Below are 26,318 nucleotides of genomic sequence, written 5' to 3' on the forward strand. Positions count from 1 at the left end.
ATGACGTCACACTGTGTCGCCGTGACGGCGACACACCCAACTCTCGTAGACTTTGCACTGAGTTTATTCCCGAAGACACCCAAGAAGAAGCCGCTCAGCTGGAAGCTCGTCGTACGTGCCGCCAGCCGATAACGAATGCGGCGATTGCGTGCTAATCCGGAGTATCGCGCCGAAGCAGCTGCTGCTGAACACGCCAAGGCTAGTAAAACCTGGAAGAAGCTAGGTCGATCACCAGCTCCGCTGTTTACTCCAGCCTTGCACCACTAGTGCAAGCTGCCCACTTTTTTTGTCACCACTGCTTACTCGAATGACTGTTAACAAAACCGTGCCAGGTAATTAGGCACTAAACCTACTTTTCGTCCCTGTATTCAAGAGTTTGAAATAAGATTTAGTGCTTCTTGTGAGACCCGCTCCGTCAGTGCGGTCGCCCAGCACAGGCAACCACCATTCGCCTTTTACAGACAAACACGCTTCCCCACATGCTATGGGAATGTAAAGACCAATATCCGGCAATTAATACTGTGACCCTCTCGTCGAGATGGCACGCCGCCCTGCGCAGCTCCCACCTCGACGACCAACTCCGGGCTACCCAGCAAGCCTGTGAGGCGGCAAAGAAGCAAGACCACGTGGGAGGCCTAGGCCCAGCCAACTAAACTGCTGGTTTCAATAAAAGTTTGTTCCTCCTCCTCCTTCTTGTGAGAAGTTGACGAACTTCGATATTTTCGTTACACAAGAACGTTCGGGGCATAGATGAGTAGCTTTGGAAAAGTTGCAGAAGTGCCTTGTGCTGCTTTGGTTGCTGAAATAAAGAAGGTCTACGCTGGAGTCCGTATTTCCTCAGCTTCATCAGCAATGCTGTGTGCAGACATGTAGCTCCATCATCATTGTAAATAACCATTGTGTGTGTAGACTGTATATATGCAACATCATTTTATATAATGTAACTGTACGTTTCCGTGGGTCGATGTGGTTATATGTTAGCGAGTGTGGACTCGGACATTTCTTCGAAAACGTGCCGTATATACAGTGATCCGTTCTTTGCATATGTTATCGTCCTAGTGGAATTGTGCCGTCATTATGACTCAGTGTTCGTATCGGCTTTTGGTGAAATGAACTTTTTCTAACAACAGCTCCTTTACTTGTCACTGCTTAGAGGACCTTTATTTTTCGGCGAGCTTTAGCTGTGGTCACGTTGTACAATCCCCTAGCATGAGCTATCATCAGTCGTCCAGAAGAATGGAGGCCAATAGCACGCTTTTCAACCATGCCTCCTAAACCATTCCAGCTATTGTAACGCCGCGCTTGGGGAGCCTATATAAAGCCTTAGGCCTGGTCACCATCAGGCGTGCTCGATGCCTGGCAGAAAGATAGTCTTTCGAGTTTCCCTAGTTACACGCGACATTATTGCGTATACACTAGCGAGATCGTCAAGTGGTCACATGGTTTCGTTAGACCAAGAAAAAAAAACATTTCATCGCGCCTTGAGCATGCTTACATATTTGACGTACTCACAGCTTTTGGCTTTTCCTCACATTTGGTTACCTTACTTGGAGTGCCTACACAGATATCCGAAGCACACTGTTTATGGACGGGCATGAAAACTCACCATTTCACGTCACACGTGGTGTACGCCGAAGGTGCCCTCTATCGCCTGTATTGCTCGTGCTTGCCCTTGAGCCATTTTTACGTGCGCTGAGAGATCATCACTTAAGTCGTCTCCCAGGGCCAGGTAGCGGTGTCATGAAGGCGACCGCCTTCGCCGATGACATTACATTGTAACAATCAAATTAACATAGCTTATCTCGTAGCCTTCCTCTTTTCACTGAGTACGGCCATATATACTACCACAGCGGCTGCTGCTTACGGCGCGGTACAGTGTTCTAGAACACTGTACGGCGCGGCCACGCGGGCGCCTTATCTTGGTAGCGATCTGCGACACGGACAAACTGCGCTCCCACGCGGGCCTCGGCTTCAAAGCTATCTGGATGTGTACAAAATGCAACTAGTGCCCGTAGCTTCGTATGCGCTGTGCTTTCGACGTTTAGTTCGCGTTGAAGCGAGATACAGCACGAGGTGAATTCGCTCACTCCACCGTCTTGACAGCGAGTTTCATGTTTACATGTGCGCGCGTGACACCGCGCTCGTTAATTTAGTTAGTAAGCGAATATTTACGAGTTTATACGGCCCATAAAACTACTATCCTTAGTTCATATAGATGTCTACGAATTTGCTTTCGCAATTCGCCTTTCGAGCGAAACTACGACATTTTTTTTTTTGCACAAAAATCGTTATTTGTTCATTGGTTCTCCACAATCCCGACTTTCTCCATTTGTTCGTCTTCAAAAGAGCAACAGTATTCGTATTTTATGCATTGACTATAATTATTATGGTATGTCATATTCTATAGTCAGTGGCAACCTAAGAGTTACAAACAAGCTTCACCCACAGAAACGCAGTGCAGCTGCCCTTCACCTCTTTCAGAGGTGAAGGGCAGCTGCCATGGAACGAAGGGCCCCAAGACGCAGATTCACCCGGACGTCTGAGCCGCAATAAACACAGAAAACACCCCGAAGAACATGCACCTAAATTTGCCATGCTGTTCCAGAGGGTGACACTGGAGCTCTTTTGGGAACTGTGTGTGTGTGTAGGCATGAAAAGGTCTATAGCGCTGTGTATGGGAAGTTTTGGCTGGTGCTTACCGTGTGCGAGACGCATGCGAGTTTCATGTGTTTATTAACCCAGTTTTAAACAACTTCAGGCCCTTCTCTTCGTATGGCCGGCGGCGTGGGTCCGCCAATTTGAGATATTCTTGGCCGCAGAGGAGCTGTCCGAATGCAACGAACTTTTCATTCTTTTCATCCGCTTGGTGGAGTTGACGACCAGTTCCAGGACAAACACGGGCATGCAAGGTTATACACCAGTTGCTTTTGTGCCAGGTTCATTGAGAGGGCAGAGCGTGCATCAAACTTTTGATTGGCCAGACAGGTCACGTGACAGCTCCACAGGAGGAGACAATGACAGAAATAAATATTGTCGGATGAGTACATTGCAAACACTGCTCTACCCCGGAACTTTACTTTCTTGACAAGTATACTTTTTTTTTTTTTTTACTGTGACAGCAGTGCTCAAAACAGGGCTTGCCTTGTCTGCCCAACCATTCTGTTACATTGATGACAGCCACTGTCAGCGATGATCCTAGCCTGTGGCTAAGGATCCAGACGTCGCATATCAGTCTTGTATATTGATCTGAATTATTATTATTATTATTATTATTATTATTATTATTATTATTATTATTATTATTATTATTATTATTATTATTATTATTATTATCGTGTAATTGTCAGGCCACCTCATTATTCTCAGTTTCACCGTCACCGTGAGAGACCAAAAGAAAGATTAGACAGTCATAGTCGCGTCTCCGCAACCACCCACCTACGCAGCGCGCAAGAGCGCACGTACGTAGCAAAGTGCGCGCCCTTGAAGCAGCAAAAGTTTCGAGATGGATTGCTCACCAACAGGCGCGGAGAGCCAGTCGCGTACTGCTCAGCACCGCCATTCTCCAGCTTCAGAAACCGCTGCAGCCAACTCCTATGCCTTCCTTCGTTCGGAGCCATCTTAGGAAATGCGCTTTCGTGGGCATGTGGGAATATCACACAGAGCTCACAGCGCCTTGAAAGCTCCGGTCTCGAAAGCTCCGGCCACAGCGCCTCGTGCCCCAGCCTACTGCGCAAGCGCACTGCCGCCTTCGAGGGCTCCCTGCGTATGCAGAGCTGTCGCAGATGGCCAATTGTAACTGCCTATCGGCACAACTGACACCACTGGTATTTGAACTCATGTCACGGCATCAATGTGCACTTGGGAGCCAGACGCACTAACCACTGCAGTATTGCGTAATAGCACTTCGGCAATTAATTCTAGGTGTTGTGCTCCGGACAGACTCTGAGACCAGTGACAAAACCAGGTCTGTATTTAAATTAATACATTAATCTCCCACTGCATCAGTGGCGCACCGACGGGGGGGGGGGGGGGGGGGATTTGGGGGTTGTAACCCCCCCCCCCCCCGAGGCCGACCTAACCCCCCTTTTGTTTAACCCCTTTTCTTCCCTTGTGCATTTGAGTACTGCAACTAAGATGCAAGACGCACAATCATCTGCACACTCGCAAAAAGCGCATTTTTTTTTACAATTTCCCGTGAAGAAATTCAAATTAGTGCTGTTTAGATGGTATTGACACACTGTCAACCCCCCCCCCCCCCCCCCCTGGCAGCGATCCTGTGCGCGCTACTGCACTGCATGCCCTTTCCCCTCGGCTACCCACCACTGGCTTTTTGACATGGCTCCTGCGACCGCGACGGCCTTCTCCTGTCCTTTCCTTTATATATGACTCCGTCCCCAAGGCGCTGAGATGTGCTTCCTAAAGGGTTGCAGAAAATAGTGCCCCTTTCCTCTACACAGTCGCACTCTCGCTCCCTTGTGGGCGAGTGGAATTGCTTGACGAACAAGCAAGCAAGCCAAAACAAGATAGTGGTCTTCACTTTGGGAGAATGCTGCCATCACAGTGAATGAATTAAACATCATGTCTAGATACAGCATGTCTGGCCATATGTTCAGCTAGCCCCTGTCACAGCATTACTAGAGTTCGAAATCATAGGAATGACTTAAACCTTCTTTGTTCTTTTCTTTTTTTTCGGTCTTTGATTCAAGGGGCAACTAAACCTTCAGCAAGTTACTAATCAGGTGTCCTGGGTCATTGAAGCTCTATGAACCGCTTCACATGAACAGTTTTACTTTCTTTCCCATCAGAACACAGCAGAATTTATTCCAGGGCTAGTTGGTTCATACTTAACCCTTTGGGTGCCAAGCGTTGCCACATACTGAATGAAGCTTTTCCCATTGTGCGACAAATTAAATTTTAGTCTAACCAACAGATCAGCATGCTTTAAGTTCAAATGATACTTTCTAGCGGTATGTTCTGAACATTACTTTTTTTCTTCCGAGTATGCAAACAAAAATGAAGATGTGCTATTTAACTACCTTAATTAGAATTATGAGTGTTCCATGGGCAACATGTTCTCTGTCATTTGAAGACACCTTGTAATCAACCCTGGCGTCCTCTGAACAAGCATTTGTAAGTTCTTGATTTTCTTCATTTTTCCAAAAATTTGCGTTTTAAGCTGATATGGCATGCCAGAAAACAAGTGACGCAAGTAACACCAACAGACAATCTTTGTCACACCACATGTTGCACACTAAAGTCCCAACGTACAATTTTAGTTTTAACGAACTTGCGTGTAGATGGCGCAACCAGATGAATGTTTCACATTCGTGATTTACCTCCGGAAAGCCAGGAAGCGTGCACGAAAACGTGGCATAGCCGAGTTTGCATCGGCACCCAAACAAGTATACTTGGGCATTGCACGTAGGAGGGTTAAGGCAATAACCATACCATTAACACAGCAAACACTAGAGAGATGTCAGGATGAGCGCTATAAGCTGTGACCAGAACTCGGCTTCCATGACCTAGATTCAAACCCATAACCTCACAGACAGAACAGACGTACACTCACTTACCGGTGTCCTCGCAAGTTATGTACTCTCACTCATGTGCACTAAACAATTTTATTCGCACCAGCACTCACTCGCATTCATAGTCCCTCACCTTACCAGCAGCCACTCATGCTTATATACACAGGCATCCATTCAAAATTCATTCACTACACACTCATCATGCTTATACGTACACGTACCTGCTCACATACACTCGCATCCACACACACTCTCCAGTACTCACTCACGTTCATACTCGCTGCTGCTGACATTTCATTCATACTTGCATTAACCCACACTCATTCTCGTTCATATTCGTATCACTCATTAACGCTCCATCTCAAACTTGTGAAATAAGTATGAATCAGAACTCGTGAGTGAGTATGCCGACCTATGCTCAATGCAGTGAAACTCTACAACAACTATGCCACCTAGGCAGGTCAAAAGATGGCGTTGCACACAACACGATGAGCTACGTGTCATTAAGGTGGCCATGTAACTGCTTCAGCGCAACGTATCCCATGCAAGAAAGACAGGGTACACCCCAGAATGAAGCAATCATTTTATTTGTCTATTTACTACAGCAACCACAAAGACCTTCACACTTGGAAAGATGTGAGGCGCAAAATGTGTTGGTCTATGGCGAGCTACAACACGTTTCCTTCTCTCGAAAATAAGTTAAGGCTGTAGTTAATCGTGACTCCATTAATGGCAGTCAGGATACCTACAGCCTACTCGCTTGCATATGCATCAACGAACAATCCACAAAAATATGTCTCTGTACAGCTCGCGCACTCATGTACATGAAGTTTGAAGCACACCTACCCGTTGTGTAACAACAAGCAAATCGAACAATGGGGAACTTCCTACATGTCGAAACATCAACAAACAAAGGACACCGAAATAACATGAAACAAATCGCAACATTTCATAGTGCATGTATACAAAAGGCAATGGCAACTATAGAATTAAATATGGCTGGTTCTATGAAAAAGTCGCTTTTCGTCAGATAATTTGCGAGCTGTACTAGAAAGATTCAACTTTTACGGATAGTCATTAATTAGGCAAGTATATGGTTAAAATATTTGCCTTGTGTAACTTTATTGAAATAATAGACCCATTATGTTAAAGATTAAATATACGCAGACCTATAAACCTACTGAAACATTACAGCCAGAAAATTCAACTTGGAAGATGGACAGCGTGCTTTGCTAACATTAACATTTTGATCACATCTGCAATAGCCCCATCGGCCTCTGGCAAGAGAGAAAATGCTCAAGCAGGTATACGCACAAGGTCAGATGTCACTATGTCGTTTAAAACCACAGGTACGAGACAATTGGCAAGCATCTACCCTGAAACTCGCTGTTTCAGGATATGGACAGCTGTTTAATGACCAGAGGCTGGCTTTCTTGTGCATGCATTCATAAGAAAAGCCTTGAGCGGTAGCAGTGACCACCAAATGAGCGCACAGAAGGTACAGATATTTGAGAAACAAGTCAAAAGATACCACCCGCACAGGACGCACAACACGTGCGACAAATTTACAGAGAATTTGAAGCACACATTTATTGATCACCTTGTGCTAGCACACCCTCTGCCGTCTTGACTGTTTGACCGTGCAATTAAGCTACAGAACAGCATCGTGATAGACTTCCATATTGTACACAAGTGCATTCATATTTAGTTCTTGCTTAGGTTTTCAATGTCCATGACCGTTGTCTTTCATGTTTTGCTTGTGTACTATATTGCAAGTCGCACAAATCTCATTTGGTAGTCTGTGTTTCATCCCCCATTTTTCTTTCCTTCGTGTTATGCGCTGTTTAAACGTTTGTAGAAATGGTCCCTGACCAATAAAAAAAAAATTCACATTTTAAAATTTGTCGAGATCTCGAAACGTCCTTTTTCTTACATTGGTCGGTGACCAGTTCTATTGGTGATGCTTTTATCCAACCAGATGGTGCTCCATCGTACTCCCGATTACATAACCAGGCTACCATACCAGCCTGTCCACTTTCGAGCAAAATACCCCATCAAGCACAGATGGCTAACTTAAACTCTTGTCTGCACAAAGGCATTCTACGTGATAGCATTTTATGTGCAGTGAATGCAAGCTCACTATGCACTGCCTCTTGCAATAGTGGTGTAAACTTGAAAGCAATACCATTTCCTGGCATCATGTTAAGGAATAAAATAGTGAAAAGATACCAAGTGGCCACTCCCGAATTGTGCCATGATGCACAAACCATCGTGGGGAGACGCAAGTACCATAGTAAGACGAAAGCATCATACAAGGTATAACACGATTTCAGAATATCAAATACAAAAAAGGACATAGCTGAGCAAAATGAACACAGACGAGCTGCTTTCTCCTCTGTGGGCAGTTATAGCAGAAAAGAAAGACAAATATTACATGCAATGAAACAAAAAATCCAATGAGCTGAAAAGAGGCCAACTTTATGAGAATGGCTGATAAAACTGCAGTAATCATCACAGCCCGTTGTAAAAAAAACACTGGTTAATTACATGGCAATAACTGTCCAGCAGACAAGCCTCAGAAGGAGAATGACAGTCCCTCGTTTGTTTTCAACATGTATCCAGAATTACTCATTTCAGGTATTTCTCAAGAAAAAGGGAGCACAAAAAAGAAAACTTTCATCTAAGCTGCACAAATTTGCTCAGGCTATCGGCACACCTGAGAGCAATTAGAGAATTAATATACAATGCTGCTTTTGAAAACATCAAAGGTACCCACTTGAAAAAAAAAATGAATGTACAGCTGCATTAGCCTGTAGCCTAATAAATGGGCTTCAGTAAACTATGCTACGGCAGCAGTATGCAAAAATGTAATCAAGGATGTCAGCCTTTTCTTTTTCTGCTTTGGCCAAGTGGCCTATAAAGAATACAAGCACCAAACTGCCACGTACCAGGGTAGTAAAACACAGATGCTGATCAGTGTTGAGCAAGCAACAAATCCGTGTGATAAATATGTGATAAATATCATGAAAAAAGCTTTGAAAAATACAAATAACTCCAAACAAGACTTCATGCGAGCTGGACGCACTGTGCCGTTTTTCCACACAGCATTCTAACCCAAGCGAAGTCTTATGAAGAGCACACAAGGGTGCTGACAGCCCCGAAAACTATTCTAACAGTACATACCCAATTACACATATCACTGTCTCAACAACTACCTTACCGGCCTTCATAAGTTACTCGATTGAAACTAAAGAACTATGTTACAGTTACCAGTAAGCAGCAGGTATATTACCAGATGGCATTTTATATGAGGCGCAAGTAACATTCAAATGAAGCACCTATGACAGTGCCTTACTGAAAGGTTTAGGAGTCGGTAAACAGCTTGGTCATAACAAGACTGCTAAGGTCATCACCAGGGGTCTTGTGTGCATGGTGGCGCCATCTGCATCCACCTGAAGTCCTCTGCCATTATTTCTTTCTCTCTCTCATTAGGTATTTGTGTGTATGTGGATGTATGCATGCATGCATGCAATTAATTGCAAGGTGGAACCACCTACATGCACCCGAGTTCCTGTGCACGACTGTCTGGTGGCATCGTCTATGTAACATAGTCTCAATACTATAGTGCCAATAAATCTTTGCTCTGCACCCGGGCTGCCCTGTTGTCTCTCTCCCAGTGAAATCCTCACAGCTTCCTTTATCACGAAAGCACTGTTATCACTTCAAGAACCTGTTATACAGAAGCCAAAAATGCAACTGTTTCTGTAATGAATGAGAGTTCTGAAAGGTTCATGATACTAAGCCACTTCAGCAGGAATATCTGAAGACTGTGCTTGGAATATCACGTGTTCTGGAGGAGTACAACACATATATATTTCTTTTTAAATAGTCAGTCTACGGGGAAACGTACATGGAAAGGCCACATAGAATATGTTGCAAGCCAAAGGCAGCAAAAAGAGCTCGCTTCAAGTTTGTGAAGCCTACAGGTCTTATACGTACAAAGAAATCAAAGTTCAATTAGACATCAAGGTTAGTATGCAGCTCTTGCAGGCTGGCCACTAACCCATGACAACTGGGTGCCGAGAACCCAGAACCGTCAAATGAATAAACGAGAAAAGATACTACTGTTCATCGTAAAAAGCACATTTTAAACTATGACGAGGTTACAATAATTGCTGGCAATACAGCGATTATAATTCAAACGGACTGCTCTGAAAATTTCTCTTTTTCACATAATGTGGTATAAGAGAGTAAGCTTCCTTGTGAACGTACTAGAACTTATAGATCTTGCATGTTCTACGCTAAGAGGTCTTTCGTTTCTTTTTTTTTTCTTGGACGCCGGGTACCAACCCATGACCTATGGCAGACAGAGCAATATCTGATATCCTATACTAAAACATACGCCCCCCCCCCCCCCCATCTTGTCACAATCAGGTCTTCAGTAGGCAAAGCACCGCTTCGGGCTGTAGCCGAGTTTCTCCAGGTTAGGCTTGCAGGCAAAGTTGATCATGGGTGGCGGACCACACATGAGGATGACCGAGTTATCGGACGGGGCTGGCAGATTCCGCTCAATCATGTCGGCGCTGACAAAGCCGACGCCCTGCGTCCAGCCTTCCTTGGGCCGATCCACCGTCAGGTAGAGACGGAAGCGGTCAGGGGTTCTGCCGGAGCACCTCTTCCAGCTCGGGCCGCAGCAGGATGTCATCCTCCGTCTGGTTGGCAAAGATCAGCGAGCAGTTGGTCTTGTCTGCAGGGTCGCTGAACACCTGTCGGATGATCTGTGAAAGGAAAAAAAAAACATGTTGGCCTCATTACACTTCACCTTTCTTCACAGCACGGCCTTCAGTATTGTACTACATTCGATCCTCGATATAACAAACATGGATATAACGAATTATGGGATATAGACCCTTTTCGCGGAGTAGCTTGCTCTAGAGAAACAAGATGGCGCTTTTGGTAGTGTGCCGCACAGCGGAACGTCCACAAGAGTGAGTACGGCTCTATACAAAGACATGGGAAGTAGCACCGCCTCCTGGCATAGCAAGTTTCTCACACATTATCTACGCACATCTACCCCAACTCACACTGAAACTTACGCCAACTCTATCGCCCAGGTGGCAAGAATGAGTACATGGGTGCACGCTAGAATCAATGTGGCGAAGCAAGGGTTACGCACTACACCAACCAACAGCACACGAATGTTCAAAGCTGAACTTTTCGTGACGGTTCACAGAGTAAGCGAGTGACTAGCGATAATACGTCTTTGGTACAAGCTATTACAAAGTACAGACATCGACGTTCCAAGCCTTTAGAGTGGCAAGAACAAATCTACTGCAGCTGAGCACCACTGCGAGCGATTTCGCAGAAAATAAACAATCCGATAGTGACCACAATGAGGAATGTTACCAAGTCAGAAGCATGACAAGCCTCTGCTTCAATAGCATTGGAAAATAAAGAACAAAGAGCGAAAGACGGTGATCATGGTTGAATTCAGAAGCAGAAAGTTGGGACAGCTTGGTATGCATTTCTATCCCTGCTTCCATATACGCTGCTCGCACCGTTAGACAAGGCGTAGTGGGCTCCAAAAGCGCTTACATGTCCTTTGAAGCTGTTGCCAGAGGTTCGTGTCATCCACCCAGTCGCTCTCTACGATATCCACTGAAACAAAGGTTTGCTGAGCTATGCCGGGCATCATGCACATCCATTGTAAACACAGAAAATGGAGGCAGTTGAGGCAAGCATCAAACATGGTGGCACCCACGAGATTGCCGTGAAAAGGGTCTAGAAATTAACCCTAGAAATTTCCTCGTCATAATTTGCAGCTAATGAATGTACGCTTATACTGAATATCGGATATAACTGAGGTATTTATGTGTTGGGCGCAAGCTCATTATAACAAGGTTCCATTTATTACAAGACAAAGTTTGGAGGCTTACAGCAGAAGTGTGACATCCATACTTGGTGACACAACCACAAGCTTCGCCCACATAGTGATGGTGATTTATAATGGCATTTCCTTTGAATAGGCCGTGGTGACCAATACATAGTCACCCAGCCTGCGTGAGCCACTTACGTGACATCACATCGTAATCCAGTCCTCTGCTTATCCCTGCTTCTTGTAATGTTAGCCATACCTGTGACAGCGCTGCCCCCCTCGTATCCCTGCTTTCGTCATTCATCAATACTCAAAACATCTATTGCTTATCTCAACTGCTGACCAGTTAATACTTCCATCTGCTTTGAATCCCAGCACTTCTGGAAGCACTTCTTGTGGTCGTTTGTTTACGCTGTTACCCAAAGTTTAAAAAAAAATGCCCCTTTGTGTCGCATATCTTGCCACAAAAATGCACTGCCCTGGGTGCCCCAGAACATACTTTCAGAGAGATGCCAATATTGAAAGAAGCTCACCTCGACTGATGAATGACTGATGAATATACAGACATTCTCTCAGAGTTGGACAGCAGTGTACTTTACTCTGTATTCTTAGGTTGTCAGTGAATACAGTGCCTTAGTTGAAAACACAAACACAGTGTGCCATTCCATTCTAGGCTGCATGTCTAGCTGTGCAATAAAAACCTTTTTGTGATGGAAGTGACATTTTACATTGTGTAGCAGATTTCGGAGCAGAAAAAAATGAGAGGAGCAGCTATTGGTGCTTTCGGAGCAGATGGCAAAATATGACATTCGACTAAAAGCACCACCGCATCGTCTCATAAATACGAATATTTATTATGAAACATATTGCACATGCAATAATCAAAGGAAATTGCAAGAAACAAATAATTAAGAAGATGGATGGTTATCGAACGCGTAGTGAAATGAGCTATATATTTAAAATACCAGTACTTGAGGCAGAAATGACATCAAACTGGTAAAGCTGAGCACACTACATTATAAAGGTAACTACAATCACATAACCGTAACCAAAGCCGCAGTTGATAATCGTACGAGATCGAAGTAATCTCAGTGACTTTAACATTTCGCTAAAATAGTCCGCATGTCAAGTTCAGAAATACAGTTAAATGAGCTATATATTTAAAATGCCAGTTCTTGTTGTAGAAATGGGATCAAAGCCTATAAAGCTGAGCATCACAATGTAACCGTAATCAGTCGCATATCATAGTTGCCACAGCAGCAGTTCCTAATCGAATTTCCCAGTTGGGATCGAATTTCCCAGTGCTGTTTTGGAGCAGGTTCTGAGCAGTTACTAATAAAAGTCACAGGCCTGCGCGGCACATGCAGCACAGTCACAGCGTAAGCTGGTTGAGCGGCGCAAGAGTAGCTCCAATTTCGGCACCACGCACAACAAGGTCTTCTCGGCAAAGAGTCTTCGCTTCGATTTTGACGAGAACGATCTGAACTGTCCGCCCGGCGTTGACAGCGAGCTGCGGCTTGTAATGCTCTCTGCACAGCAGTCTGCTGAGCCCGATGATGCCTGGTTGTAGCCACGCACGTAGCTCTACGATTCGCTTCTTCAGCAGCGGTTCGTACCTTGCGAGGAGACGCCATAATGTGTACCGAAGAGGTACCCAGAATTAGAGCACTGCACGGGCTCGGGCTTGCCCGAAAGCCCAGGGCCCGGCCCGTGGGCCGGGTCGGGCCGGGTAAGCCAGCTATTTCACGGGCTCGGGCCGGGCACGGCATGGGCTTTTTGAGCCGGGCCCGGGCTGGGCTCGGGTATTTTAACACGGGCCTGGGCAGGGCTCGGACTTTCCGGTGGTGTGCATGTAACGTGCAGCGAGTTATCCTCGCGCGTCTCGACTCAGAAAAACCTGTTGCCCCGGTGTAGCTGGAAGCTAGCAGTGCTACTCCTGTGTACTTCCATTTTCTTCTTCCGTCGTATTTTGCGCTGTTTGAACAGAATGTAAAAGTCCAGAAAGACCGAAGTCGCCTCAAACCAAAGGATGCCATTGTATTCCTTAGCTAAATCAATGTAATTAATGCTTTCAGCGCGGTGTAAGCGCGTTCGCGACTTGCTGATTCTTTAAAGGCGAATTGGTAAAATGATTACTGGCAAGATAAGATCATTCGTCACGCGGCTGAAATATGGCACTGCGTCCATCTATGATTGCATGCATGTTCTCAACCGGCCGCCTAGCAGCAGCGCATTACACTGCACCATGAAGGAACGAGAAGCTTCTTTCTCCATTTACTCCATCCATGCGCTTCGCTCAGGATCTGTCGTGGCGTGGAGATCAGTGGTCGTGGCTGCGCTTCGGCTAGAGTGTACTAGAATATGGTTGAGTGGGACGAGCGGCTGGGGCATCGCATGCTTTGCAGCTGAGGCGCCCGACGTGGAAAAATACTGTGGTGGCGTGGCGATAGAAGTGGATTGGGCCACATCAAAGTCACGCCGTTGGAAAGTACTGGAGATACTGCTCGGCAGGGTCATTCGTACTACTTCGCGCGCTGGTATTTGCGTTTAGACCGCTCAAATCGTGTTCATAATTGCATATGACATGTATATGCCTTAAGAATAATTACTTTTATTCTCTTTATTTTATTTTTTTAATGCCACTCAGTGGTCTTTTTCGGTCTCGGGCCGGGTTCAGGCCCAGCTCGGGCCTAAGGTAAAGGGGTGGCGGGCCGGGCCCGGGCGGGTAACGTAGATTATTTCCGGGCCCGAGCCGGGCCCGGGTCTCGCCATAAAACTTTTGGTCGGGCTCGGGCGGGTAGCCCGACGTAAAATCAGGCTCGGGCCGGGCTGAAGAAATCGGCCCGTGCAGTGCTCTACCCAGAATACGTGGCGCACATCTAACATAGGGATAGCGTTGATTACGCGCCTCGTCTGAATCGCATCTCGTCGCACGCGACGGTTGCAGGCACCTTAACTAGATGGCGCCACCATACTGGCGGAGGCTCGGGTCGTCTGCAGCTGCGCGCCTGCCTATAGGTCTAAAGGGAATTTTGATGCCACCTTATAGCAAGCGCTTGCGTAGCTCAGTGGTAAAGTATCCGACTCCCACGCAGCGGGCGTGGGTTCAATCCCGGCAAAGAGAAGGTACTTTTTTTCGCATTTCCGGCGATAGCGGTTACGCGGTGGCGGCATCATCGCGACCCGAAACAGCTATTGGAATTAGCTCATAACAGCTTACGTCGTAAAGATAGTTTGGAGCAGTTTGGAGAAATTAGAGCAGCACTTCCATCACTGACCTTTTCTTTTTCACACCCACAGTTTTCTAACTTTTGCTCGTGATTGTACATTAAATAGTGTTCAGAGCAAAAGATTATGCTGAAGTGAAGTGAAAGAAAAGAAGCAACTTCCAGGAGACAGGAAAAGTAATATGCAAATCTATGGCAGAAGAAACACACAGCCCCTAAGTTAAAGAGGCAAAATGAACAAAGGCTGGATAAGAACAGCTGTATGAAAGTGTGTCTATTGCTAAAAATATCAAAACCTTGTGGGGAGAAAAATAGGAATAGCCACAAAACTGGGTAACATGATCCTGAATGTTCCACAGATATGTCAGATGGGGACCTGCAACCATTTCACCATAATAAAACTCATTATTGGATGTTTCTAGCAGAGTGTTTACTTGTCTGCATCGCTCAGACTGATGTATCATACAATCAGCACACAAGCGCTCAACGGGAGTGCTAGCACAGACATGTGAATGCTCATACCAACAGAGGAATGCACAGCGCTGCCCATACTCTGAGGCAAAACCTGAATGAGCAGAGCCGGAGAGTGCGTCTGCTTGGTTTCCTCGCCATTTTACAGCCAAGCCAACTGCGCATCTGGCTTCTCGGGAGGACATGCTGGTTAAAAGAGAAATCAATACAGTTCTCTGCAGTCACTTGAGCGCGTGAAATGTGAGTGGAGCGCAAGCAATGCTCTGCTAAAGAGGTCTAATAGCAATACACGGATGGCCAGGTTGTCTCACTTTTGTGTCAATAGGAGCTGAGCTTTTGCAACCTCGTCTTCACGAGTTTTAAAGGGACACTGAAGGGAAAAATAATTCCAACTGTATTAGTAGACCACCTTTTTACAATACCGATAAAGCCAAAAAAGCAATGCTCCAATACTTCGATAATACTGATAAAGCCAAAACCGAAAGAAAGGTGGCGACACCGTCTTGAAGTTCCCGCACTAGCTCGCCATGATGTTAAATTTTTACAGCACTTTTGCGCTGCAAGTTAAATTTTTTTTTAAACAAACAGTGCAAGGAATGGGACAAGAACATCTTGTCCCATTGTGTGCACCATTTGTTTTTCGAATCATCTACCAATTAAGCCCATCAGCAAACTCTCCTAAAGATATTTTTTTATTATTGAACACAGAATAAATTGTACTTTGTAGAAGAGCTAAAGAGCGAACTTGGCAAGTGTCGATGAAGTTTTACTCAGCCTCAACAGCCAAAATATAGGAATATAGGTTGAAATTCATGACGTTCCGGCACCTGGGGCTTTCGCATAAAATTCAAAGCATGGAACTATGACCTGCATTTTCTGTTCTAATAATCAAGCTGTTACTGCGAAATAAATGAAAACATAGTTTTGAAAGAATGTGTTATCAATCCAAACAGATTTCATGTTTTCCTTTAGTGTCCCTAAGCAGCAAAGTAAAGTTTTCTGCACCCTAGTGTTTGGCTATTCTTGATGAAATGTCCAGAAAGGCTCCATTCCAGCTAACTTCTGAGGGATATCAAAGTAGCCTGCTGAAGAAATTGTATTTTTCTTTTCGTTTTGTATGCAAACTGTGCAAGACGGACACACAAGGATCCACACAGCACAAGCAAATTCACACAAGTTCTTTTCTTTCCTTGCTGGCTAGCAGTTGACGTGTCACCACACCAGTCATTGAGTTTTCATCACCGAATCTGCATCGGAGTGAATAGTTTGTGAGAGAGGAGGCATACATAGACAGAAGAACAGATCATGTCGTACATAAGCAACAGCTGCAAGAGGGCCATACAGTGGAAAGGGGTCACATTTCACTAGGGAAAGGACATATAACAGCTGTACTTGCTTTGTCAAGTAGAAGGAAACTCCTCAAAAAGAGGCAAGGCACATCAATGGGGTCGCTCTGCATCAACCAGCCGTAGCAGGCAGATATGGGTGCATTCAACAGACTGATGATGAGGGGGCCGCGTTCAACCACTCATTGACTTCCAACTTAATACTAAGCAGGAAATCAGTTGCTTCCCTGACAAAGACAGGTCCCCCTAATCAAAATGTCGGCTCCAGCAAAATTCTTTCTTTGACCACTGTTGATCACTTCCAGACCCAAAGCCTTGTAGTTCGCTAAATAGTGCGAAAATGAGGGAGCACAAGTGCTTCATGGTTCATAGTAGCTTTCATTTCCTGCAGCGTTCTTTTTTTATCGGCTTAATTGTGATTTTTGTCTTCAGTAAATGTCAGCTTGAAGTCAGCAATTGTCCTTGCTGCTTGTCAGAACCCCCCCCCCCCCTCCCCCTGTCTTGTGCTTAGTTGTTGCCGTGCTTTCAGCTATGAAGTCATACAAGCTTGCCCAACTTCCCATTTTTGTAGGCTAGAACCTTTGTAGCAAGGACCACAGTGGAAGAATGTCTGGAACTTTTCTGTCGAAGATCAAAAAGCATACAAGCATTTCGCTAACAAAAATAAAAGTGGGGAAGAGCATCGAGCAGATCACCTAGAGTGCAGTCGTTGCATGTGGTCCAAGGAGGTTAGGAGACTGTGCCTTTATAATGCGATTGGCATTCTTTGGGAACTTCACCCAGTTTGCAATATGTATCTAACCACTTTCACATACCCAGCGACCCAAGTTGTCTACTAGCCTGAGCCACTAATCTTGTGTTGGCTGCTGTCTTGCTGAGCAGACGACAAGAGGCCATTGCAGTAAAGTTGAAGCCAGGATACTAGGGATAGTGGGGTTGCTACAGTCTCAATTGGGGTGCAGTGATTAAAACAACATATACTGTGCCGTGGTATCATGTGGCATTGTGGTTGGCAGCGAGATTGCCACTTCGTGTCTCCGCTGATGCGCCTGCCCATAAGGATTCAGGATTCAAGGATGGCATGGGGATAGAATAATCGTCTTAACATATAAAACATATCATCACCCATTATAAGATAGATTGTTAACCACATTAAAGTCAACAATCATCTCCAAAGAATGTTTTTTTTTTCCACTCAGAAACACAGGCTGCATTGTGCATGGTCTGAGCTTCTTCCAAGGCATGCGGTAAGGCTGCAGTGGAACTGCTCGTGCCCTGCACACTTATCACAGCAAAATATCTCGTCCTCCTTACTCGAAACATTACTCGCACGACGAACACTGAGCCAAACAAGCTGTAACAGGCTAGGCTAATGAGCACTTAGATGATGGGGTCGTTTAGTGAATGGACGTAAGTTTTTTATTCCAACAGCAATTATACAAACACTCAAGGCACATTCACCTTGGCGCCATTGTGCTATCGACGAGCATGAGCGACCCGCGCCATGAAGGTTTAGAATGTCTTCGAGAGATGCACAGTGCATCTGAGCAGAACAGACAGTAAACGTCAAGCTAAATCTATCTAATCCTTTCTTTGGGCACTGACAAAGGCAGACAGTTTTCCTTTAGTGTCCTCTCGTGCACTATTGCGGTGCAAGGCCTCTGGCGGCACTCATCACGCCAGCATGTTCAGATGCCTTCAGTGCAATGCTAGACCTCGCTATCGCTTTCAATGCTTTGCCTTCGGGCAGAACTGCCAATTTTTTTATGGTTGTGCCCTTTGCATCAGGCAATCTGTGGCTGGAAGCGCCGGCCTTAAGCTACAGTTGTGTTGTATAAGCAACGCACATAATTTTTGCTCAACAGCACTTCTTCACCACCAGTGCCAAAAGCATCTTTTGGTCGCTTGCACGGCAGCCCAGGCTCTACAGGTTGGTGAAAGCCTAGTGCCACCGCAGGCACAGTTGCACGATGCGGTGTTGCATAGCACGAAGCAGAATGTTCCACCCTTCCAGTGTTGCGAATGAAGCAGTTTGCCATGCCAGGCACAAGTGCAACAGCTTAACGAGACCAGCACACTTTCAACAAACACTGTACCTCTTCAAGGACTCCCGACTGTACAAGTTTATGGGGAGGGAGAAAAAGGAAGGGGAGAGTAGGTCAACCTGACATAAGCCCAGCTTGCAACCCTACCCACTCTTAAGAGGAAATAAAAAGAAATGAAAGGCACAACAGACAAGCTGTATGCACGAGTGGGTTTTCCACCAAGAAGTTTAACGTCCCTAAGTTAGCCCTTGGCTTTGAGGGACGCCACTGCAAAGGGCTGGGTTATTTTAGACCAGCTCAGGATCGTTCATGAAGACCAAAATGTCATTGTACTTTTCTTCTTTCTTCTTTCCTTTACGTGAAAAAGCTGCCTACCACACTGGCCACCAATCCTATCTGCTTTGTCTGTGAACTCGAAGCCCCTCCTCTACCCCACACCACCTCATCATGCCTCGCCATCAAGTGCAGTACATCCCTCGCCCATCGCAATACCACGATGAACAACGCATTCGCAAACAAGTAAACAAAATAAAGAAAGCTAAGTCACACTGGCAGCTTTTCACTGTGTAAATGCTGAAAGTTGCGCAGATCTACTCAAATAATTTAGACGCGCTTAGCATTCGTTGGGCACTTCAACCAGTTTGCAGTATGCATCTAACCTCTTTCACATAACCAGTGACCCAAAGTTGTCTGGTAGCTGGCTGCTGACTTACCACGCAGACGACATAGGCCACCGGGTTATGTGCCCAAATAGACAGCTTGCCACTGGCTGCTGCTGCTCATAATAATCATCATAGTATATAAATGATATCACCAATTACACACCCATCATCAGATATATTGCCGATTGCATTATTGTCACCAATCATCTACGAAGGATGGATGTGCCACAAATTCTTTTTTTTCCATTGCATTCACACCAGAACGCAGTCGCTTAAAGTCAAATTCACAACTGTACGCTCTAACAACAGAACACCACTGCAGCGAGACTTCAAGACTCCTTGAAGTGAAACAATGTTTCCCTACAACCAACAAGCAAGTGTGAGCCGACTCGTCTACCAGCATCAATATCACTGCAGATCTTGTCCCCAATAACAACTCCCAAGTTTTTCACACAAGAGTGCTTCCCAATCAATCAGCTCCTGAAGTGCATGGAAACAATGCACAATAGGCCTGCAATCAGCTGAGTACAAAAGGAAAGATTCAACGGCACAGTAACAAATCAACGGTTGAATGACGATACTACAAAGGCAGCAGCTGTGAAGCATGGGATACCGTAACGACAGATTGCCACAGGATACGGTTGTGATACTGCACTAATGAGCGGGAAGGCCGCTGTTGGAAAAACTGGATGGCAAGTGGATGACTGCACAGTGGAGCGCAAGCTGACAATCAAACATAATTAAATGGCCGATTTGCCAGCTCACTGACCTACCTACAACTGCAGAGCCCATTATTAGTAATGATTTTTTTTTCTTAATTCTTGGCTTTTGTGATGCCAGCAGCTGTTGTAACTTTGTTTGACCACTTCGCATGAAGGATAAGTAATGAATAAAATAGGTGAGAAATAGCACAGTTAAAGGGACTGGCAACCAATTTTTATCAAACCCATTTTTATTCAGTGCAATGGAAAGCTTACCGGTCAGAGTGTCCAATCACACAGTAGTAATGCGGAAAACACCGTGGAATATCTTTTATCGGAATTTTTCAGCCTGCAGTGAGGGTGTAATCGTAGGCCTGAAACATGCCTATCGCACCTTTTTTGCAATTCCTACAAGTGAAGAAGACACCCTGATGACTTTGGTCTGCCATCTGGACTAATCAGGAGACTAGTACGATGGCGGTGCAAGGCTGATGTTATTGACAAGTTGAAACTCTAGAAGCATTCTACTTCAGTTGGCTGGAATGCAACTTAACACAAGACCTTCCTCCTTTTTTTCGCAGATTTCAGAAAACTTTCACAAATAAGTGTTTCTTCTTTTATCAGTTCCTGCAAGTTCAAGTGAACCACAATGTGTACACGGCTGAGTATTGCAAGGTGAAATGCTTGTTAACTCCTAGTAGTGGTTCACAGATAAGAAGAAATGCTCAGGGAAATGTAATTTTCTCTTCCATGCTGGAATAGAAAACTGATGTCAGATTCCAAACATGGTGTGTGGCATGCTGACGCCGAATTTACTTCTTTGCGGAAATATTTTTAAAGCTTAAAGGGCCACCATTAGGAGTCCAACCTGTCTACTAGCCTAGTTTCGAGTTGTGTGAATGGTTACCATAGCAACAGGCTATAGCAACCAGCCACAAAAGCAAGTCGTTGCATAAAGAGAAAGACTACGCAAACAAGTTCGCCTCTAACCTACAACAATTGTCCTTTGAGCAACGGTGACGTGTTCCTGCTGCTAACAGCCATATTAAGCCCTCCTAAAGTAACCTTTAGACCACGGGAAAGAAGCCATATATATAAAGTGTACCTGTACCCAGGCCCGATAAGTCTTTCACTTGTTCAGTAGCTTCGAAACTTTTGACAACTGTACACTGAAAGCATAGCTATCTGCGCAACAAGCAAGGCTGGACAGCAGCGCAATTTCGGCGCAAGATGCAAATTGTCACACTTGTCACAAGAAGCCACAGTGTGAATGTCCTAAAAGCTTTCTTTTCCTTTCAGAAACGTCTAGTCAGCCACAAAAGCTTATGGGACACAAGATTTGCAGCAAAGCTGAATTCCCAAGAAGCCCAAGCATATAGCGTCCAATTCAACGTCACAGCCTGCAGTATTTGTTACAACATGCTCGGTGATCCATTAAATCAAAAGTGCAATGCCTTAACGCAGCAGGAACTTGTATTTGATTTAGAGCACGAGTCCCGTAAACTTTTTGTAGCTGATTGTACAATGGTGTTCCCTGCAGAACATCTGTCGCACAGTCTGTCATACAGTATTACCCCCTCCCCTCTCCCATTTCCTGTTTGAACTGCAGGTAACAGATAAAAATACCTGAGCGAATAATGCGCGCATATGTTCGTTTTCCGCAGCTCTGCACTTGGTAATGTGGGTTTCTGACTGGCCAAATAGAAAGCAAAGGACCTGCACACATTCTTTTTTATCCCTTTTTTTTTTTTTTTTTTTCACTGCTATGTAAAGGTTCTCAGTGTGAAGCGCAAACACCATCAACTATTTCTTTTTTTCTTTTTTCTAGTGAAGGGGAAGTACTTCATTTTTATTCGGTGTTTGAGGAAACCTGGACAAGGAGAAGTAGGAGCAGGACAAGCACTAGATGCACTTATATACCTACCGAACATGTCAAGGGTTGCCTCACACACCGAAACTGGAGCGAAAAATACCGCGTGGAATGTGATGCAGCTGTCACATGACGCTTCGACGTGCCTCTGCAGCAGTGCCACTTCGGCCACAGCTGTGACCAATGTAGTTAGCTAAGTAGTGAATAGCTAATTGACTCATTTAAATTATTTACAGGGTTTAATAACCATGCCACACATCAATGGAAATTCCAGTAAGTGTCGAGGACCTTAACTTTCTTAATGCCATTATATCTGGTGCAGCATGGAAACCTTCAATGACATTAAACATTGCAATAACGATAACTGCAATGAATACAGCAAGTTTGAGCAAGAAAGTCATTTGGCAGGTAAAAGCTCAAGAAATACTACCACCAGCATTAAGAGGCATAACTTATGGAGACTTGTGCAGCAAAGTAACATATACCTTCCAGTTACCACAAATACAATGTGAAGCAGACTTTTGGTCTCTCAGAAAAGAAAGAAAACTATATATTACGATTATAACAAGTATTGCCGCAAAAAAACAGGTAACGATGTATAAAAGCAGATTCCCGCTGGATGCTCGTTACTGCGAACTGTCATCGTTACTGCAAACTGCAGTAATAAAATACTGCGAAAGAATGATTGAATGCACAATTTATTTGCGGTCATTGCCGACTTCTTTGTCCCTGCCAACAAGAAGAGCATTGGTGTCCATGCCACCCAAGGTTATTGGACAGGCAGTACTTCACAAGTGCCCGTGGCACAATTTGTTAGTTGTGGATTGTGTGTTCGAACACAGCTTTCTATGCAGTAGCCATCGTGGTAATGCCTAGTGGTGTAGCTCACTGCAGTTTGATCAACCAGAAAAATAAAGGAAAAAAAAGTGTAATAATTTTGTGTAATAATAAAGGCATTCTAAGATCGGACATTTCGAAAAAAAAAAAAAAAACTTGCATTGTATTCGTGCAAATATGGTGCTCGTCTTACAAAGGAACCAGATCCATTTAGCAGCAGAATAACCAGAATTCCTTCAGTCATCGTTGCAGTACTGTTAACATGTCAGAGCACAACAACAATGCTTCAGATTGTAATTGTGGCCAACAGGGGCTGTTGCAAACACCATACTAGACGATCGTTTCCACAGGTTCTGTCTACAGCTCTGAACATGTCTTCGGATTGTGATGGGAATGAGAAGGTAGAAGACATTGACGGAAACAAGCATGCTTGTACTCGATGAACAAGAAATTATATTTTTAATTTGGATCTGAAAGTTGTGCAAAACGGACATGTGGCAACACAGTGTAAACAAAACTGTACCATCGCACAAACTGAAACAGGTGCAGGGAGAATTATTTTGCTTAGACACATTGACGCATTGCTTAAAATTGGTAACTTTTCTTTGCGTCGGAGTGATTTTTTTCTTCTTCCCATTTAGTGCGTGCTAAGGAGTGCCTTCATGTAGACATATGGAGTGGTGCATCAATGGGTCCTCAAGTGTGCCCTCTTGACAAGGTATTGGCACACCAGTGCGAATTGCATTGTGGGAGTGGTGGAAGTGTCCTTGTCGTATTCAGGATGTCGAAAGTGTGTTGTGCATTCAAAGCATGCTGGCGTTGTTGAAACACCAGTGTAGGCATGCCTTACCGCAATGTGCCTGCTAGACCGTTGTACAAAAGGCGTGAAATATTACGGCGGCAGCTCCAACAGAGCACCACACACTATCAGGTTAGGAAACGCGTCAGATTAGAGGAGACTAAGAATAGATATGACTTATGCAACCGATTACACGCTGAGGACGGCTATTAGGGTCATAATTTCAGTCTTTAACACAAAGTAACTATTCAAGTGGAAACCCTATGCGCTTTCAGTTTCTCACGTTTATGGAAATGGCAGTGCCAAATGCATCCAGTAATCAGTGTTGCGGGCATCCGTACACAGTTTTAAGAAGACACTATGTGAACAGAACAATTGTTTTTAAGCTTTGTACTCGTTTTCGAAAAAAAAAAAAAAAAACTGCACACTTAGACACTTTGAATGGTAGGCTTTCTATTGTACTACAACATAGGACGTCCTTGAAAATTGGTAGACAGTACATTTAAAGTGAAGCACTGTCAACAGATTCCAAACATAGCGGGCAATGCTATGAAGTTCTGTACATTTCTGCACAACACAGCTCTGCACAAATTTGTGTGTACTTGACCTAAAATGTAACCAGTTATAGATATAGAACCTGATCCTACCACAGCAACTAAGGTGAACAAAGACAAGTTTATAAACCCGGGTTTGCCAATTCAGTACATCAAATATGTGCAAATGTCCTTCACCTGTGTTGTAAAACGACGCCGCGCTCTAATTTCCGGTTAAAAACATTCTTTCCCGTCCACCTTTCCATTTCCGCAGCAACTAATTGGCCCGATAAGCTCTACAAATTTCCTCCGCTTCGTCACATTCCAGCAAAAACAGCACGCGACCAACCTTCCACCGGTACCGACAAGGAAAAAGTGAAAGTTTGCCGCGCCGGTTCAGTAAAGGAAATCCGCGAAACAAGGACAGCGCGCGAATTATGTTACTAGGAAAATCTGACGATCAAAACCAGCGTTGTCGTCACAATACCACTCAAGAAGTTCAGCGGCCCCGCGCTGTTATTCCTATATCTCTGCAGCTAAAGATAATTGCACGAGATGCTGGAAAACAGCCTTCAACTGACACGATACGAGCGCCCCTAGAACAAACTGCGTTCGATACTGTTCGATTTTGGCGGCTTCTCTTTCGTTGGTTTATGCGCGCAACGAAAAACATGCCCGACGTGGATCCATATATCGCTCGCCACGGGTGAATTTTAAGCACCGATACACGATGTCACAGGATTTGTTTCTCGCGCGGAGTCCAATCTACGCGTTTCTGCGTCGAAATTTCTTACGCGGGAACTGCACAAACGACTGCAGTTGAGGTTCGCCTATCTCAAGCACTTGCGCACGTAAAGACATGTAGTCGCATATCCCTGGCATTTAAACACAACGTTCCGCAACAAATAAAAGCAAGTTTCTACCGCTACTTTTGATCGGACCGAGCAAACAGAGCTTAGCTTTTAATACCTGAAGCATTGGGGTGATACCCGTCCCACCGGCGATCATGCCGATCTCCGACGCTTGATACGGTTGGGGCGGCGACTTCTTGTCGGGCTTGATGGCGAACTTGCCCCTGCCTTCGTACCGTATCAGCCCCGAAGGACCTCGAACCTGAATGGTGTCGCCGACGCTCATGCTCTCGAGGTGCTGCGACATCTTGCCCCCTTCGGGGAACTTGGGGTGCACGTTGCGGAAGTACACCTTGACGACCAGGTCGAAGTAGCCTTGGTGCTTGTCGCTCGTCACGGGCGTGTACGGCCTTGGCACCAGCTGACCGTTAACGGTGGCCACCAGGTAGATGTGCTGGCCGGTGGGCAGTCCCAGGACGTGCTCGGCCGAAGGCAGGGCGAAGCGGAATCGCCGAGTGTCGTGGCTGATCTCTTCCCGCTCCACCATACTGACCGTGTATTTGGTCTCGGGGTCTTCCAGAAGCACGGGAGGCCGGTACCGACGGTTCAGGTACCGGTACAGAAGCGCGGCGGCGACTGCCGCGCCTATACCGCTTAGCACAATGAGTAGCGACATGTTTCTGACGCGCGACGCGCTCATGGACCAGCCGTGCTCGAGCGGCTGGAGCCCCTCTCGCCCACGATATTCTTTTTTTTTTTTTTTTTTTTTATGCGCGCTCTCACTCGAAACAGATGGAGAGAGCGTCGAGCTTGTCGCTTCCTTTATCGGCACCTGTTTGAATGAGTTTAGCGGGGAGAGGGAACACAGGCGCCCCGGCTTCCTCAGTCGAACGACAGTGATTTTGGTCGGACTCGACCTCCAGCAGCAAACCACGCGGCGTACGCAGCGCCGTGGTCTCGACGGGAATCACCACTGACGTTTGCAGCGAGAAAAACTGCTCTCGACGGTGCGAGTCGTTTAAAATTTCCCAGCCTTGACTCCAAAAAAGCTTGGCGTTTAGAACGCCGCCCGGGTGCGTGATTACGTACGGCCACGCATGGTTCCACAAGAGTCGTGCGCTTTAAGGCACCTCGTTACTTCGGTTTCGTTTTCCCAACGCGACCGAGGCGACCTCCCTCTAGCCTTGCGGAGAGTTTCGCAAGCTCGCTAAACGCGCGAAAAAAAAAAAGGTCCTTGAGACCGTCGTCGCTTTCGGGCTGTCTACTCCTCGTTCCCTCTTGCGTGTTTTTTGTGTCTGTCTTTTCATTAGCCCGCTCCGTCATACGGCATACTTGGCCGGTCTCCAATTACGCGGGCACGGTGGAATGAATGTAGTACAGGCGAAACAAAGTACACGAGAGCGCTGTTGAGAAGTCGGGACAGTGCGCTCAGGGCATGTTGCTTGCAAACAAACAACTTCCCTTGTAATCGTGTTATCACTGTCAACTAGCTGAAGTAAAATGTATTACGACGACAAGAAAAGGGGAGCCAGATTGCGCGTGTTGCATTCGAACAGCGTGATTCTGTCTCCCA

General features: G+C 45.5%; 1 protein-coding gene across 1 annotated transcript; it reads right to left on the minus strand.

The window, feature by feature from the left end:
* Positions 1-6,095: 6,095 nt before the first annotated feature.
* LOC119464467 (NADH-cytochrome b5 reductase 3-like) lies at positions 6,096-25,876 on the minus strand. The gene is given in 3 exon segments (XM_037725458.2): positions 6,096-10,185; positions 10,187-10,306; positions 24,864-25,876. Coding segments are annotated over 3 exon segments (921 nt in total). The 5' UTR covers positions 25,446-25,876; the 3' UTR covers positions 6,096-9,966.
* Positions 25,877-26,318: the final 442 nt, after the last annotated feature.

The sequence above is a fragment of the Dermacentor silvarum genome, chromosome 9, assembly GCF_013339745.2.
Source record: "Dermacentor silvarum isolate Dsil-2018 chromosome 9, BIME_Dsil_1.4, whole genome shotgun sequence".
In the NCBI taxonomy this organism is placed as follows: domain Eukaryota; kingdom Metazoa; phylum Arthropoda; class Arachnida; order Ixodida; family Ixodidae; genus Dermacentor; species Dermacentor silvarum.